General features: G+C 40.8%; 1 protein-coding gene across 6 annotated transcripts; it reads left to right on the plus strand.

Annotated features, from left to right (window-relative positions):
- Positions 1 to 532: 532 nt before the first annotated feature.
- On the plus strand, positions 533 to 20,932 carry elmo2 (engulfment and cell motility 2). Of its 6 annotated transcripts, none has more exons than XM_035632311.2 (24): positions 535 to 956; positions 4,740 to 4,809; positions 4,933 to 5,033; positions 5,635 to 5,675; positions 7,392 to 7,464; positions 7,557 to 7,607; positions 8,256 to 8,425; positions 8,558 to 8,657; positions 9,159 to 9,310; positions 10,133 to 10,211; positions 12,410 to 12,445; positions 12,814 to 12,864; positions 13,542 to 13,664; positions 13,869 to 13,988; positions 14,136 to 14,240; positions 14,331 to 14,439; positions 14,717 to 14,853; positions 15,576 to 15,739; positions 15,996 to 16,108; positions 16,206 to 16,313; positions 16,422 to 16,504; positions 16,621 to 16,698; positions 16,793 to 16,994; positions 20,699 to 20,932. In XM_035632311.2, exons 3-23 carry the CDS (start codon positions 4,956 to 4,958, stop codon positions 16,991 to 16,993), a joined length of 2,172 nt encoding a protein of 723 aa, XP_035488204.1. In that variant the 5' UTR covers positions 535 to 956; positions 4,740 to 4,809; positions 4,933 to 4,955; the 3' UTR covers position 16,994; positions 20,699 to 20,932. The 6 variants fall into 6 exon arrangements, with proteins under 6 accessions (XP_035488207.1, XP_035488208.1, XP_035488204.1 ...); XM_035632310.2 differs by lacking the exon at positions 20,699 to 20,932 and adding an exon at positions 17,807 to 20,315; XM_035632313.2 differs by lacking the exon at positions 20,699 to 20,932 and having other exon boundaries at positions 9,159 to 9,304; positions 16,793 to 20,315.
- Positions 20,933 to 20,960: the final 28 nt, after the last annotated feature.

Genomic DNA, 20,960 nt, shown 5'->3' on the forward strand with positions numbered 1-20,960 from the left:
GTTGCTTTTGGTCAAAGAGACACATGATTGTACTTAGACATCCTTCAAATTTAGAGGTGCGCGATTTATTGGCCATTATTTTATCCCTAGATCATTAAGAAAAATGCTCTTGTTCTGATTAGCCGATAATTACTGACAACATCCTTTTACAAAACATTTATGCAGTTTTTCTGGGACTGAATGGACGTCACAAGGACAAGTGAATCTTATTGCAGGCAAAAGGATTCCTGCTGTTGTGAGATCCGTGTATTGCATCCCACCCAAACAAAGAACTCCACAACAACATTAATGCGGAGTAGTTTTTTCCAGTCAGTAGAAGTTTAGCACAATGTGACATAACAGACCAAAATGAACCAGGATCTGAAAAACATGGACTTGAATGCCGCAGTGTCCGAACAATTTCTAATTGCACTGTATAACACGTATAATCTGTGTATAGGATGTCCCATTTATGAGACATGATATTGGGAACTCACTAATATAAGCTGTTAAAGATGTTGTCAGCCTGTTACTGCACCTGCACGACGTGCAGCTGGTTTATTCACACCTGAGCACACTGCACTGGACAAAGATGTCAGTTTGAACGTGCACACATGATAGAGGTGACATATTTACATTGAGTCCCGCCCACAAGGCGTGGAAATGTGTCTCCTCTCCGAAAGTATTTCACTAAGGAGGGAGAGGGAGAGGAGAGGGGGACACTGAAGGCATCATCGATGGCCCGTCCACAGCGCGAGTAACATTGAACATCAACAGATAAGTGGCCTTCAGCAAGAACCACGCAGGCGAGCGGATCACAGGCGGCGAGGATCGGGACACGATGTGAACATCCGCCGACAGAGACGAGGCTGCATCTCCGACTGCGATGGAGCAGCAGACAGCGACGGCGCCGGACGACCGGAGACCACTGGCCGCCGTGTGAGGATTAACGCCGGACGTGCTGGCGGCGATCGCGAGTGAGTTTGGTCGTGTTGCGTGTTACTTCCGCGCGGAGCAGCGTCGGGAGACGCCAGCAGTGGCCGGCGGCGTGAGCCGCTGTTCAGCGAGCGCCATTACCGGGAGCTGGGGTTGATTTGGTTTCGAGCTCACACGGTTGCGAGCGCAGCCGCCGCCGCCGCCGCATCAGTCCGCTCGCCTCCGATGTGGTCCAGGCCCGATCGATCACCCAGCGTCAGGCCTCACACCGTCACACGTTCGGTCAGACGGTGTCTGAGAGACGGTGACGGGTCACACGGGCAGACGTGCAGGACGATACCTGTTGTCGTGTTTCACGGGGGGGGACGACGACTGTTAATATTAATGTGGTTACGATTTGTTGTAGTATGTGAAGAGGATGAAGGGAATTCGTCAAAGTAGTTTCTTCTTCTTCTTCTTCTTCTTCTTCTTCTTCTCTGCACGAATGGAGCCGCCGTCTCCCGATGAGCACCGTGCCGCCAGAGGGGGGCGCTGCTCTCCGCACATTCAACAAGCTAACACGCTGTCGTCGAAGTTGGCCGCTTCACAGGCGCCACACGCGTCCGTGTTTCTTTCTTTCTTTTATGTGAACGGGCCCCAGACCCACCAGACCCGGACACCGGCACAGAGCCGAACCGAGCCGCGCCGCGCCGCGAGGGGAGTAAAATGGCGTCGGAAGAAGTCGGGGGCTGCGGAGGATCCCTCCTCAGGCTGGAGAGCCTTAGCAGCTGTTGCTACGCTACCGCCCATAGCTACCGCCACGGGGCTGCCAGTGTGAGAGCAGTCCCCATCAAAAAGAATCAACTCAAACAAATAACCGTCATAATGCAATAGGACCCCCTTCTGAAGAGCAGGCGCGGTGGCAGGTGTGTTGGCAGGTGTGTTGTAGGTGTGTTGTAGGTGTAGGTGTGTTGTAGGTGTAGGTGTAGGTGTGTTGTAGGTGTAGGTGTGTTGTAGGTGTAGGTGTAGGTGTGTTGGCAGGTGTGTTGGCAGGTGTGTTGTAGGTGTGTTGTAGGTGTAGGTGTGTTGTAGGTGTAGGTGTAGGTGTGTTGGCAGGTGTGTTGTAGGTGTGTTGTAGGTGTGTTATAGGTGTGTTGTAGTTGTAGGTGTGTTGTAGGTGTGTTGTAGGTGTGTTGTAGGTGTAGGTGTGTTGTAGGTGTAGGTGTAGGTGTGTTGTAGGTGTAGGTGTGTTGTAGGTGTAGGTGTAGGTGTGTTGGCAGGTGTGTTGTAGGTGTGTTGTAGGTGTAGGTGTGTTGTAGGTGTAGGTGTAGGTGTGTTGTAGGTGTAGGTGTGTTGTAGGTGTAGGTGTAGGTGTGTTGGCAGGTGTGTTGTAGGTGTGTTGTAGGTGTGTTATAGGTGTGTTGTAGTTGTAGGTGTGTTGTAGGTGTGTTGGCAGGTGTGTTGGCAGGTGTGTTGTAGGTGTGTTGTAGGTGTGTTATAGGTGTGTTGTAGTTGTAGGTGTGTTGGCAGGTGTGTTGTAGGTGTGTTGTAGGTGTGTTATAGGTGTGTTGTAGTTGTAGGTGTGTTGGCAGGTGTGTTGTAGGTGTGTTGGCAGGTGTGTTGTAGGTGTGTTGGCAGGTGTGTTGGCAGGTGTGTTGTAGGTGTGTTGTAGGTGTAGGTGTGTTGTAGGTGTGTTGTAGGTGTAGGTGTGTTGTAGGTGTGTTGTAGGTGTGTTGTAGGTGTAGGTGTGTTGGCAGGTGTGTTGTAGGTGTGTTGGTAGGTGTGTTGTAGGTGTGGTGTAGGTGTGTTGTAGGTATAGGTGTGTTGTAGGTGTGTTGTAGGTGTGTTGGTAGGTGTGTTGTAGGTGTGTTGTAGGTGTGTTGGTAGGTGTGTTGTAGGTGTGTTGTAGGTGTGTTGGTAGGTGTGTTGTAGGTGGGTCAGGTCGCGGTGGCTCCCCGCTGTGATTTCAGGGGGACGCACCAAATAAATGCAGCCGAGGGCCAGTTCGGTTCCACAGGAAACCTCAAGCATTTGAAGAAGCCTGCTGTTAAAATTGCAAAAAAAGAGAAAAGAAATCTGCATATATATATAATCTATTAATTCATTTAATATTGACTTAGGAATTCTAGTATTTGTAGTGTTTTTAAAGCAATCAGACTTTTAGGTCCACCCAGCTGTGGATTAATAAAATAGTCTTGTATCACTAGTAAAACACTACAAATACAATACAATTTTATTAATCCGAAAGGCAATTTGGTTCAGGACAAGCCAAAAAAAAATAAATAAAAAAATAAGGGATACAGACATGCACTAATTAACAGCCACAACAAAAAAGGGAATGTTCAGCTGGGTGGACCTAAAAGTGGGATTGCTGTAAAAACACTACAAACACTAGAAGTCAAAAATCAATATTAAATTAATTAAAAGATTATATATATGCAGATTTCTTTTCTTTCCTCACACGGCGGCCATCTTTGTTGGTACATGTACATTTGACGCCATGGTGAAGATGAAGAGTCACACTGTGATTTTCAGCTTCATTCTCAGATTTGTTGTGAATTATTCAGGGTGAAATATAATGTAAAAAAAAAATGGGGCAGTTTTCAAGATGGATGACAAGATAACTTTCCAGCAGCGCGGGCTCAGAGATCACACGTCATGTTATGTGACGGAAAAGTCTGCTTGAACATGTGGAGGCGGGTGAAGTCTCTCCATCAGATGGCTGGTTCGAATCTGAAACCAGCTGCAAGTTTTCACTCGGATTCTATCATTAGCAGGGTCTAACTTTAACTGTGCAGAATAAAGTTCAGTGATTCTGTAGTTTAAATTTGCAGATATGCTTTTTATTCATAGTACAGCTTCAATTTTAATTTCTTTGTGAGATGTTATTGATGACACTTTTCTCAAAAGAATACATTTATTGGACAAAACAATCTCCTCAGAAAGACTCTGCTGTGCTGTCATACATTGTAACTGACAAATCTCTGGGGAATACGGTCTTTGGTTCAGCCTCAGAGGGTTTGTTTCACTTACAACCGTTTGGTAATGATTAAGACTTCTTTTCAAATGAGCAGCTGCAAGACATACAAGGTGTTTTGTAAACTGAAAGCACCCTGACTGCAAAGAGACATTTGGAGAACAGTAGTGTCTTTTCTTTTTTACCACCTTCTTCTTCCCATCACCAGCTGACAGCTTTGTTGTGCTTCGTCCATGACAGAGCAGAGAGAGAATCTCTTTCTGTTGCCACAGACTCGTCCCTGTTGTGTTGCTCTTGTTTTTCAGAGCTGTTTTCTCAAAATAATGAAATAGGTTTAAAAAAAACGCCAGTGCTGAAGTGGAAAGGAAACGTTCCTGGTGTGGCTTTACAAATGTGAAAATTCAAACTCTTGCTTTGTATGTTATCCTGGATAGTGTTTGAGTCTGAGCAGATGGACAGACAATTACATCTTTACATGCATACAATTTATGTCTGTTTGGACTTTTTCTTTGCCAAAATGCATTAAAAATTTGGATCCTGTTTGTAAAAAAACGATGATAACAAAAAGTAATAACTACATCATGAAGTTTCAGTAGAATTTTTTTGTGGAGACGGTATAGAGTTGAAAAAATGCCAGCTTTAACAGGGAGACAAACCACGTGTTGACAAAGCCGTGCCTAATCATCGCAAACATATCTTTGTCATTTCTCTACTGCAGTTTATTGTTATTTTTTTGGCCCAAGATTGTCATACAGGAGGTTTTCACACACTTTCACTTTTTCACATTTTGATATGCTGGGGATTTGGGCTTTGTGGAGAGTGAGGTTTGGCACTGACATGGCCACTGTGTTGGTTTCCGTGTTCCCAGGGTAGCTGACGTCGCGGTTTATAGAGCAGAGCTGTGAGAGTGACTGACCCCCACAACACTTCTCCACTGGGTGATGTATAACTTCTAGTTCATAAAACCCTGAAGTTATCAATGATCAGAAAACTCAACATTTTGACATAATGAAGAGGAAGATGTGCTAGATATTAAAACAAATGCTTTTTCCCTTCTTTAGGTTTTTTTTACAACAACACAACCATGCCACCCCCAGCTGACATCGTGAAGGTGGCTATCGAATGGCCAGGTGCTAATGCTCAGCTCATTGAGATGGACCAGGTCTGTATGACAGGATATTAGATACATATCCAGTTCGCCGCTGGCTGTTAGTGGTTAAATCTCTAGAGAGTCATTTAGTCATCAAGAGTGAAATCATGGTGCTTCAATGAGTTTTTTATCGAGAGAGAAATTAATGATGCTGTGCTGTGTTTTAGTTTTGCAGAAAACAGGGAATTGCCTGCTGTGGTTGTCATGACAAAAACCTGATGAAGTAGTAATAGATTGAAGAAATTGCTTTTTAAAAGTACTAGTGGCTGTCAAGCTGGAGCGTGACCTTCAGATGATGTCATCAAAGGGTTGTGTCCCAGTTGCACATTTTAAAATATGCTCCTGTCCTGCTAACAAACTCGCCGAGCAACATTCTGTGATGCCACCGATAACGTCATAGAAACCACAATCAGTTGGATGGTTGCGCAACACAGCACTTCATCAGATTCAGGCAGACAGACAGAAATTCCTCCATTTATAGGTGGATAGGCTTTTGCAACAAACCATTAGTGTTGACAGATTAATCAAACAGGGCAGTGTTAGTAGTGATGATTAATGTGTAATTCCAACCATTTAATGTTGTAATTATGTTATGTTTTTCTTCTGTTTACAGAAAAGACCTTTGTCCTCAATAATACGAGAAGTATGTGATGGGTAAGCATTGTTCCTCTATAGTCTTATATTTTATTGTGGAATTACCGAATGAATAAATATTGGCAAAATTGAAATACGTTTGCATTCCCTCATATCTTACCTAAAATATATAAGGGTTTTTATATTGAATAAGGGTTCAAAATGGCTAAAAATGCAATCAGTTTGGTCACGGTGGTGGTTTAGATCATGGCAAAGATTGCAAAGATTTATTGCAGTTGATACTAGTTTGCAGATTGTAAAAGTTGCCTTAGTTTGTTTTGCATAGTTACTGTAATAAACCATGTTAATGTGCAAAATTGAGGACAAAGCTAACAACTGTTGTGGAACCGCTGGAAACAGCAGCGTTCGTTGGAAAGTAGCCGAATCTTGCCCGTTACTGTCGCATGATGATGTAATATGCTAATTAGAATATTTATGATTTCACTGAGTTGTATTTGCATTCTGCGGGGTGTCTGCTGGTTTCAACCCTTTATCTGTTTGCTTCTCTCCTCCTGTCTGTGCTCATGTATACTGTATTTTAACACAACCGATCTCGTAGTACAGCTGCTCTCATTTACTAATTTTTCTGATTAAGTTTAAATTAAGTGATTTGTGGTGAATGAAACGTGCCATCCCATTAAGACTATAACCAGCTGTCCCTTTCTGCTGCTCTCCACTGCTGAAATCCTGATTTTATAACCACAAGGTTGTATGACAAAATCACCATAAATTAATAAAACTATGGCTATGCTTACAGCTTTATTTACAAGCCAAATGATCACACAGAGAGAAAGTTAGAAGCTCTCATGTCTGTCACCTGCCATGGGGTCACCTGAGTGAGATGCACAGAGAGCTTTGATTAAGGCACTGCAGCAGGAAAGCCCAACCTTGCCCTTGTGGAGCAACACTGACGACTCTTTATACACAAAGTAGCTAAAGTTTGTCTCAAAAAAATCTCTGACTTTGTCACCTTTTCAGGAAAAAACAAACAAAAACAGCTCAAGTTGAAGTTGATTAATCCAATTCTTCTCAAAAGAGGAGTGGTCAGTGGGGAAACTCCCACACTCAGCTGGCCGGCCCACCTCATCACTCAGTCCTGCGGAATTCGGCTGACTAATGGTCTAACTTCATGACTCAGTCAGTCAGTGACTGACGTTCACATTTATTTGTCTGACCCCACTTCTGCAGTTCAGCCATGGCCACATGTATTTATATAGTTTTTCTGTTAATTTGTCCAAAAGTCTCTTGGGATCGCTGTTTGTAAATGCCGTCCAATGTTGACAGTGATTTATCTGGTCTATATTCACTCAATTGGTCACTGCGAGAAACAGCAAAAAGCCCGAAAAGGATTTCCCTGATAGAAGAACAGCAACCTGTTGTGTATTTGTGACTTCAGAAGCTTTGTTTTATTTTCCCCTCCTTTGCCTTGTGCTTTACTTATCATCATTTCTCTCCCTTCCACGTTTTGTATCCATCCAATGTCGTCTCCTGATGACCCTTGTTCCATTTTGAAACTTCTTCAAAAATTCTTCGCACTTCACTGTTAACACCCACTGAATGATTCTCCTCCACAATCTCTCTATTTGCCATTCGTGTGAATAAAACTGCTGGAGGGAGCGAGCTGACATTCATCAACCTTTTTTTCCTGTGTACTGTACTACATCATGTTCCTCTGTGTTTGTGGTAGCGATCTAACACACTGAATTTTTACCTTTTTCTCTCTGTCCTCCTCCTCAGCTGGTCTTTGTCAGGCGCAGAGCAGTTTGCTCTGCGTTATGCTGACGGCCCTCAGCTTTATATCACTGAGCAGGTGAGCGACGCTCTTTTCTTCCTTAACTTGTGTTGATAACTTTGCTAACTAAATTGCTGTTGAACAAAATTCCACCTCTATTACCTTTCTAGAGCCGTGGTGAAATCAAAAATGGGACCATCCTCCGATTAGCCATTTCACCTGTGAGTGACCCTTGCTCAAATTCCTGTTCAGTTGTATCTGTCTGTAGGCAGTGTTGAAATTATTTAAAACAATATGATAGACAGCTCATTATACACAGTGTGTCTCTGTGTGTGTGTTTCCTAAACTATTTTGTAGTATAAATATTACCAGCCTCTGACAATCTTAATATTAATGTATGATAATATAATTTTTCTAATCCCACCGTGCTTCCAAGTGCATCATTTGTGCGCCTCACACCTCTAACACCAAACCAGTGCCACCAAAGCACTATGCGTTTGTCTGTGCTTTAAAGGATAATTCCTTTTTAGTAGTCTTATTTTTGTCATTTTGCCCAACTGCTATACTGATGACCTTTAACTCATCATGTACATCAATGAGAACTGTGAATGTGCTAACACCAACAAGTCAAATGGGGCAAGAAACACGAGCAGTCAGACAAACAGACATTTTTTTAAACACTCCCCAGATAGTCACACTTATTTTCTTATTAAACAAACTGAAGGCGAATCATAAAATTACCATCCAGTCTTCTGTGACTGCTCAAATTCAACAAACCTCTCGTAATTGCTTTTCACCTGAGGCAGAGCACGAGAATCATCATTCAGTAGTAAATTCCTCATGGAGGTGATGTTGTTTCCCGCCGACAGGCGCGTGCTGCTCGTCAGCTCCTGGAGAGGATCCAGTCCCATGGCATCGACGCTCGCCTCGAGGCTCTGAAAGAGCTCGCCAAGCTGTCTGCAGATCCAACTTTTGCCGCAGAGTTCATTAACATGGAAGGCATCGGGACACTGGCACGTCTTGTGGAGAGTGGCACCCAGTAAGCATAGTTCTGTTTTTTTGACAGTGAAGAGATTTTTCTCATTGATGACAATGTAACTTACTGTGTCAGTGTAGAAACGTTATGAGTAACACGCCCGCTTAATGACTCACTGTTCTTTATTTACTTCAGCTTCGGCGAAATGCTGGCCTTCACTCTCACTGCCTTTCTGGAGCTAATGGACCATGGCATTGTGTCCTGGGACCTAATCTCACTCTCCTTCATCAAACAGGTAGCTCTTCCAACAGCGGAATAATTAATCTGACACATTAGAGTTTCTCAGAAACCCCACTGGACAAATCTCCACTGTTTAAAAGTTTCAAGGTCTGCCTTTTTATTCCTTTCTTTCTCACATGCTTTGATTTTATTACTTCACTCTCCTTTTGTCCTACATACCCGGGAACGAGTTGGCCCTGTTGCCTAGCAACCCCTCACTCCGCAGATTATTTTGTGCTCATTCAGTGTGTATGTTTTGGGTTTTCTTCTGAGAACTTCAGTGGGGCTTTGACAGCTGTTTTGGGGCAACTTGCTGAACTTTCTGTTTAGTTTTCTTTTTCAAATGAATTTACATTTTCTTTGGGGAAAAGAGACCGCTGGATTTTCGTCTTTAACTATTTGACATTGGATTACATAAGCTTACATCGGGTTAACACAAATACTGAATGTGCTGGGAAACGCACATTTGACATCCATTCAGTAAAGTCCATGCTGCGTCTCCTCTACCCCCACTCAGATTGCAGGATATGTGAACCAGCCCATGGTGGACGTGTCCATCCTGCAGCGTTCTCTGGCCATCCTGGAGAGCATGGTCCTGAACAGTCACAGCCTCTACCATCGAGTGGCCCAGGAAATCACCGTGGGACAACTCATCGGGCACCTGCAAGTGTGAGCACACACACATGCACAGGGTCTTCACGCACTCTGATTGCGGGGCAGTTGATTGAATGTAGCAGTTTGGGGTGACTTAAGAAGTGAAAGTAAATTAAAGCTGCCATTATACTAAGCTCATGGCGCTATTTGAAGGGTGTGTTCAGGTTTTTTATTTTTTTGTTGCCACCAAAATCCCATGAAATGACCAAAGACAACAATGTTTTTGTCAGTCTCTGTCTTTACGCTGCCAACCCCAAGCCCATCCGAGGCTACTGAAGATGTCAATCTAAAACAAAAATAGAGGTCACATGTTGTTTCTCAAACATGAGTAAATGGTGCTCTTGTGAGGGACTACTTTCAACAGTGAATTAATACACCACTGAGTATTTACAGCAGCAAGACAATATGTGTGGGTTTGACTCAAAATAAAAGCAAATTAGGTATATTAATGAGAATGATGGCACATATCACCCAAGAACATTTGTTTTTATATATATTTGTGCTCTAACAGCACACAGACATACACTGCATCAGATTTCAGTGACTGACACATTATTTAGTTTGATAAACTCATTGCTGTTTTTTGGCTTTTTGTGGGACTAAATATATTGTCAATGACAATTTGAATTATTTGTAAGGTGAAATTAAGAAAAATTGTTAGTGTGAAAGTGCGGCTTCTAAAAATCCTGCACTCACCTCCTGTAGTAGTCGAATAGTGATAAAGCTAATCTGCGGTGTGGCGTAGCCTAGCTGTTCCACACTTGTTTGAACTCTGTATGGAAATTTGTGGAGCACGAAGCTTCTAACTGGTTGTTGTGATGCTGGATAATCCTTCAGGTCAAACCAGGAGATCCAAACTTATGCCATCGCCCTGATCAATGCCCTTTTTCTGAAGGCACCAGAGGACAGACGACAGGTCAGTGAACAACAGTCACAGCACAATCGGCTGTTTTAGTGAAAATGTTGACTAGATAAATTACATAGACATAACTGGTATCATAACAATCTTCCATTCTCACGTTAGGTTCCGAAAAAAGCCACCAATGCATAATAAACTTTGTTACATAAAGTAACATTTATTCATAATAGTCGATATCAGAGAGCTGCCTCACCCTGGCTGCTCATGTTTCCAACCGTGTGTTAGTTAAGCCTAATCTCATGAATAGATGTCTGTCTGCCAGCTGTCATGTTGTGGATTCTGTCTGACAGTCATTGATGTAATGACACACTCTCAAAATAGTACTCGCCTTCCTGTGAAGTGTCCACATTTGTTATGATGCAGATGTAACTGGAGGAGGACAGTGTCAGATAGACAAAGAGTTCAGAAGTGATCCAAGCAAAATGCAATAATTGAAGATTTATTTTAGCCAAAATTCAATGAAAAGTGCTCATTTCTGTTACAAGGGTTGGCCGTGATGCCATTCAGTGATACGTCAAATATTTACAATGCAAGTGTGAGTGTATAATACAACTCAAATCACAATTAATTGGTCAAAACCTGGCTTTAGAAGCCGTGTCGGCAGAAATGAACAAATACGCAATTTTAAAAAACCCAGTAACATTTACTAACGTGATGTTGCAGTTGTTTAAATGTTATATTTACATTAATGTCTCAAAGTTTTTTCATCTTGATTGAGGAGATTCAAGTAAATGCAAAACAAAGTCTTCTGAATCTGAAATATCATTGAAGCACAGACAAATGTACAAACACTAAAGGAGGGAGTGCTTTTTTTGGACGTCTGTCCAGTATGTCACTGGTCACTAATGTCTCGTTTCCCTGTGCTCTGCTCACTCTGCGATGATAATTTGCACATATATTGCACTAACATATTACAGTACTTCATTCTGTTTCATGCGCTGATTTGTCCCAGATTTTTTGTGTGTGTGTTGTTTCTATAATATCTTATATCTAATCTATGAATGGAGGTTTCTGCTTGTTTTTCCTACTATATTTCGATTTTCTCAGCAAATGCTCATCCAATCGAATTGGAACTTTTCAGGTATATTGCTGGGGAACCAGGAAGTGCAGAGTTGACTAAAGTTTATTGAATAAGTGGCTGTCTGGGGAAAAAAAAGTATTTTAACCTGTAAACTGCACTTGGACTTCCTTGAATTGAGAGACGACCCTTTAATGATTTCACTGATGGCCATTGCTCTAGTTTAACAAAATGTTATTTTCCAGTAAATGCCAAAGTAGAATACAAAAGTTTTTTCACAATTTAACCCTTTTAACACAGTTCTGAAAGGGTTTCATATTCAGGAAATAACATAATATCTTCATCACTGAACCAAAGGAAAGTATGGAGGATAAAAACATCACATAGTTGATCAGTAATTGCATTCTCAGGTAAAAAGTTTGATAAATTCAAGTTTAATTTAGATAATTTAATTTAATTTAGTCATACCTAACTAAAGCAGTAACATTTTTTAGATTAACTTACATTATCGATCCTTTTTCCTCACAAAACACCTACAGTGGAAACAGACAACTTTACTACTTTGCCCTCCTAGTGTTTCTAAAAAGCCCAATCTCAGTGATCTGGTAAAGTTCTGTTACTTACTGATATAGTAGAGATGATTTCAAGTAAATGTCAGTTTTAACTCACTCAAGTCTCACTTCATAATGATAAGTTAAAGCAAGAAAAACGGTCTATTGCCACTTAACGTAAATGGATTTTTTACAGCACATTCTGTATGTGGCTGGCACAGTTGAATTAATCGATCACCAACAGTACTGGACATCAGTTTGACTGTGGCAGCGTAGCAATAGAGCAGCAGTAACACATATCAAACTATCACTGTTAGGTTGTCTCTCCAGTTTTGGTGCCTTCTTATTATTGGACAGTCTTCAACAGTTCAGGGCTACATGATTATCATCTCTGCTAAGGGAGATACCGGGACACCACAGTGACTGTCTGTCATGCATAAATCTACATTTAAAGTTTCTCTTTTCCTCTGGGGCCTGTTTGAGGCATATTAAGTTACCTGATGTGATGCTGTTTCATGTCTGTATTCTGTTGCATGCTGCGCCAGTGATGTATCCCTGTATCTCATGGTCCGTGTGTGCACTCTTTGTTTCCATTACTGTTACACCCACATCCCTTCAACCCGTAGGAGGAGTATACTAACCCGCTGGAGCAGCACCTCACTGTGAGTACACATCTCATACCATCCTCTCCACCCCACAGCCCTCCTCTCCTCCTTCACTCTCTCTGTTTCTGTGTCATGACAAGTCACTGCATAATCCACGCACACTGAGATAGAACCATAGCTTGCTGCAGCAGCAGACAGACAGTGTTGAATTATTGAATATTAGGCTGTGTTGTCATGTTTTACAGAAAGTGCAAGTGGTTTTAACCAGTGATCAAAATATAGCTTCAGGATGTTGCTGCATTCAGTAATTCTTTAAAATTCCCATTATCTGCTGGTAGATTTGAGTGAAGTTAGGTATTTTTCAATGTTTTGCTCTTTCCTCATCTGATCTGTGTGTCTGGATTTTTGTTTCTCTTGCATTTTAGGAAATGGCAAGCACTTTGGCCCAGAAACATTTGCGATCCATCATCCTCAATGTGAGTATCAAGTCAGAAATGCAGAAAGTATTTCTGGTTCAAGCTCTGCTCAACTGGCTTTTAGGCTTTCAGACAGCTGTGAAATACACAGACGTGAGCACATCATTGGAAGAGAGTTTGAAACTTAACAAATATTTCTGTTCAGCTCTTTTGAATCTGTCCTCTCTTGGGGCCATTTGGGGGCGGGAAGTTTCATCCTTGAGACGAGCAGTTCAGAAAGTGATCACGTAGGGAAATGAGACACAGAACCAGCTATTGTGATGTGGCATTAAGTCCATGAAGTGGAACAAAATCTGTTCTGAAAATAATTCCTTTTGGCACAGACTCATTTGGAAATGGCTGCAAATATCAGTCGTACTGAACTGTCCTATCACTTCTCCATCCCGGAGCAAGGAAACCTTCCTGGAGCTGCACCAGCACTGTGTGCTCTAGTGGACGGTTTGATGGGACCTGGTTCTGTTCTGTGTTTATGTCATCACCTGTTAGAAGGCTGAATTATTTTCCTCATTTTGCACAGAGCGTAGTCGGTGCATAAAATGTTAAACATTTTTGTCTTGAATATTCAGGTGACTTTCCAAATTTTATCAAAGGATAAATGGTTAGGTTTTTATGTTGCAGGGGTGGTGCACAAATCCATGTCGAGATTCTTCTCTTAACTCAAGGTTCTTCTTTTCCAGCATGTTATTAGAGGAAATCGACCAATTAAAGCAGAAATGGCACATCAGCTGTATGTGCTGCAGGTGTTGACCTTTAACCTTTTGGAAGAACGAATGATGACCAAAATGGATCCTAATGACCAGGTAAAGATTTTTTTTTTTTTAAGTTTCTCTGTTTATGTTCTTAATCCTGTGTAATCCTGTTAAACTGATTCCAGCACCACTAAGAACAAAACAAATGTAGGTTTGTCCCCCCTAAAGTAATGTGTTCTGCCATCCACTTTTTTTAATGTAATGTTTAAAGTTTAACTTCTTATGCTGATAACGTGTCCTCTTGATGTGGGTCAGGTCCAGAGAGATATCATTTTTGAGCTGCGTAGGATCGCCTTCGATGGAGAAAATGACCCCACTGGTACTGAGAAGAGAAAGGCAATGTACACCAAGGATTACAAGATGCTGGGTTTCACTGTGAGTCTCCAGTGCAGATCCTAGTTTCTTCTGGTTGGGGAGGGAATACTTGTAAAACTAGTTATATAAATAGATTTAGTTAGAAACAGTTACATGTTTTAAACTGCTTTTTTTGTCTTCTTGTCTTATTTTTTGTTATAAATGCAGAACCATGTGAACCCGGCCATGGATTTCACCCAGACTCCTCCAGGGATGCTGGCTCTGGACAACATGCTGTACCTGGCCAAAGTTCACCAGGACACGTACATCAGGGTTAGTTTTTCTTTCCTCGGCCATGACCTAGCACAGCTCACAGAGGCATAGAAGTCTACCTCACCTAAAATGTCTCCTCACCCATGACAGATTGTCCTGGAGAACAGTAGCCGAGAGGACAAGCATGAATGTCCCTTTGGCCGGTGTGCCATTGAACTCACTCGAATGTTGTGCGAGATACTCCAGGTTGGAGAGTTGCGTAAGTTAAATCTGCATTTAACAGGAGGTGTAGTTGTACTTTTATTAATCAGTTATGTCATAAAATTGGATAAACATTATGTCCATTGTCTTAATGTTTAAGGCACAGACAACATAACTGTAACATTCAATGTTTGATTTCCTGGCCAGAGGACACTTGCTGCGTGTCATGCCCCCCTCACTCTGTCCTTGTTTTCTGTCTCTTTTTCGTACTTAAAGCTGTTCATTTATTTCACACGTTATTTCATTTTACAGTTGGTATCTCTTCTTTTGTGTAGCTAACGAGGGTTGCAATGACTACCACCCCATGTTCTTTACCCACGACCGGGCGTGGGAGGAGTTCTTCTGTGTTTGCATTCAGCTGCTTAATAAAACCTGGAAGGAGATGAGGGCCACAGCCGAAGACTTCAACAAGGTGTGAGAATAAACCCCTCACGATTTTCTTGAACATATTCATATTTATATACATAAAGGCGTGTTCACTTTTCATTTGACACAATTTTCATATAGATAAGGTAACAAGTCCTTGAGGACAAGAATCCCCTCACCTCAGGCGTGCCCCAAGGCTCAGTGCATGGCCCCTTGTCTTTGCACCATACACTACTTCCTTGGGTCCAACATATCTATCTACTATGCTGATGACACCCAACTGAAACCCAAGATGAAACATTTCATTTTTATGTGAGCGTTGTCAGGCTTCATGTGTACACACGTATCTCTAACTACTGGCGTTGTTATACTGTGTGACTGAGCAGCTCACTGAACTAGAAGGCTGAAAGTTTTTTTTGTTTAAAAAACAGAAAAGAATCACAATTACTTTCTTAATACTGTCTATGTCAATTGAAGATACTTTGTTAGAATGAACACTTTTCCACTATCACTGCTTATCTAGTCATTGAAATGAACAAGAATCAATTGTCACAGAGTATAAGGAGTAAACGGAGACCATTTAGTGCATTTTTGAAATATGTTTTCCCTGAAAGATACCTGCTGGTGATTTTCTAAATTGGAAAATTAAGGTTCTGTGAATTATAACTCAACAATATCCATGGTTCACTAAAAACCACTGCTAGTAGATCTAAAAATGTTACAGCTACTTTTCCTCACTCAATCCATGTGTGCATTAACCTGGACCAGGTGATGCAGGTGGTCCGAGAGCAGATCACCAGGGCCCTGGCGATGAAGCCGTCATCTTTAGACCAGCTGAAGAATAAACTGAGAGGCCTCAACTATTCAGAGATACTGCGTCTGCGGCAGTCAGAGAGAATGAGCCAGGATGACTTCCAGTCTCCACCTATCATGTATGTCTGTGTCTACACAACCTCTACACTACCCTTTTAAATGTAATCTTATTAACCAGCTCATTTCTGTCGGCTTCTAGACTTTCACAGGCATTAGCAGTGTAGTTTTAACAGAGTGGGTAGCGTATTACATCACTTTGCATCAAGCATTCAGCCTTTTAGCCTTCTCTTAGCAACAGACTATGTTGCTGCTCAAATCTCAATAGTAGATATTGTGGTATTTGTCACTGTTGCTGAAGCTGTGTTTGTGCTACAGTGAGCTGCGGGAGAGAATTCAGCCCGAGATCTTAGAGCTCATCAAGCAACAGCGACTCAACCGGCTGTGTGAGGGAAGCTGCTTTCGTAAGCTGGGGAACCGCCGAAGGCAAGGTACAGTACATAACACTATACATACAGTCACTTTGCTTTTTTACTGCTGCTGCTGCTGATATGAGCTAAGCATTGTGTCCCTTGGAATCTTTTGTAGAGAAGTTTTGGTTCTGCAGACTCTCTCTGAATCACAAAGTGCTGCACTATGGGGACCTGGATGAGTCACCTCAGGGTGAAGTGCCTTTTGAACTCCTCAGTGACAAGAGTGAGACACATTTAAACCATTTTTATGGCGTTTGTCTTCCAATGATAAACACATAGCATGACACCCCTGCTTACAATGCATAAATAGTTTATTTTTCATTCCTCCTAGTCCCTGTGTCAGATATCAAGTCTGTGGTAACTGGGAAGGACTGCCCTCATATGAAAGAAAAAAGTGCTCTGAAACAAAATAAGGTACTTTCAGTTTTTCCTCTCTTTTCATTGTCAACCGAGTCACTTAGCTGTTCTCTTGATTATATTTCTGTCACCAAGTGTAGGAAGAGTTTGTTTGACCTGTTTGACTCTCTCAGGAGGTGCTGGAGTTAGCCTTCTCTGTCCTCTACGATCCCGACGAGACGTTAAATTTTGTTGCACCCAACAAGTATGAGGTAAGCTCAGCAACAATGAGGCTTAAAGCCGCACTACTCACTATTGTTATGTTATGTCTGATGTATATTTGTGATGATGATGTTTTTGGTGCAGTACTGCATCTGGACTGACGGGCTGTGTGCACTGCTGGGCAGAGAGATGGGCAGTGACCTCACCCGCAGTGACCTAGATACACTCATCAGCATGGAGATGAAGCTCCGCCTCCTCGACCTTGAGAACATCACAATCCCAGAAGCCCCTCCTCCTGTCCCGAAGGAGCCTAGCTCGTACAACTTCACCTACAACTACAGCTGAGGTGTGTGTGTGTGTGTGTGTGTGTGTGTGTGTGTGTGTGTGTGTGTGTGTGTGTGTGTGTGTGTGTGTGTGTGTGTGTGTGTGTGTGTGTGTGTGTGTGTGTGTGTGTGTGTGTGTGTGTGTGTGTGTGTGTGTGTGTGTGTGTGTGTGTGTGTGTGTGTGTGTGTGTGTGTGTGTGTGTGTGTGTGTGTGTTCACTGCATGTGTTTGTCAAGGATGAGAATACTCCTCTTTTGATGAACTTAGCCGCAAATCTTTGCACCAGAAAAGGCTACTTTGAATTTTACTTTTGAGAACAATGGAGACTCCAGATCTCCATGTTTGTGATGTTATATTGTTCAAAAAGAAGAAATGTGTTTATAGCTTCAGGGGGCGGTCAGAGGTCAGGGTGCTTTACAGAGCAGTTCTCCTGGAGGTGTTACAGATTCAGTGATCAAACTCATTCATCAGTGGAGTCTCCAGGCAACAATTGTTTTTCTTATATTCTCCATTCCTTACCAATGGTAAAGTGCAAGGATAATCCCTCTAATCCACAGTTTGTAACTATTAGAATGTCAATCATATGGAGACAGAACAGTGTAGGGCTACTAATGATTATTGTATTGATTCATTTATATACAAATGTTTCTATCTTATATAGATTCAATTATCTTTATATCCTCTATTAATTAATCATAGAAAAATCTTAAAGATAAGGTTGTACATAATCTAATAATGAAATTAATCTATAAAATGCTGGAAATTGTAATCACATTCCCCAGAGCCCAATTTGACATATTTGTATTTTTCTTTTTCTTTTTTCCAAAACTCAAAGATCTTCAGGGTCACTATTATGAAAAACCAAGAAAACCAGCAAATAGTCATATTTGAGAAGCACGTGACCTACACAAGACTGATCATGATTGACCAGAATCATGACAGATGAAGTATCTAATCTTATTATAGTTGGACTATAAACTATGTTTTTGTCCATTTGACATTCCAGTGGTGGCACAGCGCTGAAACGTGGAGAGGTCTGACTACATGAGATTGTAGTTTAACGAATATGGAGTCTGTGTTGTGCTGGGAGCCGCTAGTCGACGTTAGCAGACTCCACTGCTACACTGCTAGTGTTAGATAGCTGCGTTAGAAGTGTTGGGGTCAGCTAAACGATTCTGTTGGCGGAGCGAGAATAGACGGTACATCCTCTAGGGAAAATCTGTCCTGGGTCCTTTACATAGGCTGTTAAAGGCAACCGAGAAAGTCTAGGGAAGGTTTCCTTTTCTAGGTTACATTACAGTTTGTTCACACATTGGCAATTCAAAAAAAAAATTGTCTCATTATCAACTGGTCAGTTAATAGACTCATTTATATACGCTATATACGAAATACTGTAACCATTTAGGCATCTGTTAACTTATGACTCGACATTCATGCTAGTTCACATTGTTGGATGCACTTCACTCCTTTTCATAGCCTGTTAAACAGTGAGGAAATGTGCGAAGTATTGCTCATATGGCTGGCCTACCGCGCGTGTCTGTGCCGGTATGTTTGAAGATTTGGGGATTTCGTGTTTGTTGCTTGTAAGAAGTAAACATATTATTTTATGACTGAAGTCGCATTCAAAGCTCTGACATCCAACACATCAAAAAGCATTAATATATGAACTTTCCTGTTGAATCATAGTCACTGCATTGCCTTATCGGTCATACACTCACCAGATTTTTTTTGGGTATCATTAGCTTTTATCCGCAGTATGTGAATGGTTTACGGTACATCATATCACAATGTCATGTAGCTGTAGCTGATATAAGGAGAATATTAAGCAATTATGAATGTTTTTGTGAAGCATTTATAACTTCTTCAACAGATATTGGACATTTGATAATACAGTATATGTTAGTGGTCAACAATTTGTTAAATATATAACAATTTGTGCTATAAAGCACTTATTGTACTGTACCGTATGTACAGTACAGTACAGCAGAAATAAAACCATTCATAGGGATATTTAAAACTACTGAAAAGTTACAGCAATTTCATACTGTGATATCAAACATTCATGTACTGTTTGATTTATATCTGCTACAACGATTTTTGTGCGTGTTGCAAACCATTTGTTAATTGTTAAATGGTTAATATAAAGTGTCACCACATTTGGGCATATGAAAGGGACAATTGTCCGTAGTATTTTTCTTCAGTACAGTGGCTTTGTTTAAAACAAACTTACTTTCACATTCCATGCGTGTTTGATGCCTCTGGTGTTTGAATTAATCAGCGTTTTTGAGGCTGGATTTTAGACTTCTTATCGCACTGTGCACGGGCAGAACAGAATTCAAAGGGACAAAACAGAAGCTCTGCCTTCAAATGAAAGGTGAAATTCACCTGAAAACAGCTGAGTGACGTGGCCTTGAGCATCAAGAATATTTAGTATGGCTTATACAACGGTACAGAAACGTGTGCTTTGTATACAACGGCCTGAATTACAGTTGTATTGCTTGATGTCATTTTTTTTGTGCTTTTGGATTTAAACTTTTTGTGTATTTGATTCATGTCACTTAATGTCCCGTCAACTTGTAATGTGGTACTAAACACTGCTGTCATTTGTTAATTCAGAATAGAAGTATATTTTTGTAAGTGATTGTACAATCTGTTCAGCTGTGAAGAGAATGCGTATTGAACTAACATCACAGCTTCACTTTGCATCAGTGTGTACAGAACATGCAGCATGCTCGTCACTGGAAGGACATTTCGCATTGGATTTTATTTTATTTTTAAAGTATCGACCACATTTTAAAAACCACAACTTTTTGTCATTTAGGGATGACACCCACTCCAGCCCCTAATAATGATGTCAGTGTTAATGTAATGATTTAAAAAAAAACAAAAAAAACAAAAAAACAAAACTGCAATTACTGTTTAAGCTCTTTGTAAAAAGGAATATATTCCTTTAGTTTTTTTAAATCATGTTTAACCTTTTCTGATTTTCGACTGCTTACAAATTTATATTACAATAAGTCACTAAACTCTTAATCTGCTCTCGGAAATAGAAAAACTTCCGCTAAAATATATCGATAAACAAACTTCAGCAGTGTGTAAAGGGTTGTTGCATTGGACGTTACTGTATGACTTGAGGTTTTCGCATCTTGTTCTCTTTTACATGACTTGCTAAACTATTTATTTACACTTGCTAGTAACAATAAAGAATGACATGTTGTTAGTTGAGAAATAACAACATAAAATATGGAATACATATAGATAAATGTATGTATATACAGTGATGTGTTGCCTTATTGAAAAAGATCTATAATGTTTTGTGTGAATAAATACAAAGTGTAACTGCTGGTGAAAGTTCATTTTTATTCGCAAATACTTTGATATGTGCACCTTTTGCATTCAAGGCTCAGTCTGTAATAACCAACCACATGAAGGTTAATTCAAAAATATAAATGAGAGTAAGTTTCAGATTTAAATCTAGTTTTCGAAAGTAAATAATAGAATATACCGCCAAGAATATAAAAAATAAAAGCCGTCATTGTGAAGGCACAATGACTTGTGTCATGATATTTTGTAGATGTATTCAGTATATACATTTCTGTTGAGAATAAAGTCAAACTAAATCAAAGGGAATATTTTTTATTTTATTACATCAATAAAGTCAGAATGCAAAAAATAAAGTAGAAATGTTGAGAATAATGGTAAATAAGTTATTTTTTTGCACTTCCAGAATAAAGTTGATTCTTCTGGTCCATCAAATCCATCTGGAGGAATGACTGACAGGTGAAGTGCCAGTGTTCCGTCTTTCCAAATTCGTGTGTTTTCTCCTTGTGAACAGATGTTGTGAGATTATGTATTTTGGCACAATTACTTCAAAGACCTAATACTGATAACTGCACTGTGTTTGTGGCTAAAAGAGAAACAATTTTCTGTGTTTCTGATTCTGAAGAGCATTCTCACCAATTCATTATGTCGAGGCAGTCATATGCACT

This window comes from Scophthalmus maximus, chromosome 6 (genome assembly GCF_022379125.1).
Source record: "Scophthalmus maximus strain ysfricsl-2021 chromosome 6, ASM2237912v1, whole genome shotgun sequence".
In the NCBI taxonomy this organism is placed as follows: Eukaryota; Metazoa; Chordata; class Actinopteri; order Pleuronectiformes; family Scophthalmidae; genus Scophthalmus; species Scophthalmus maximus.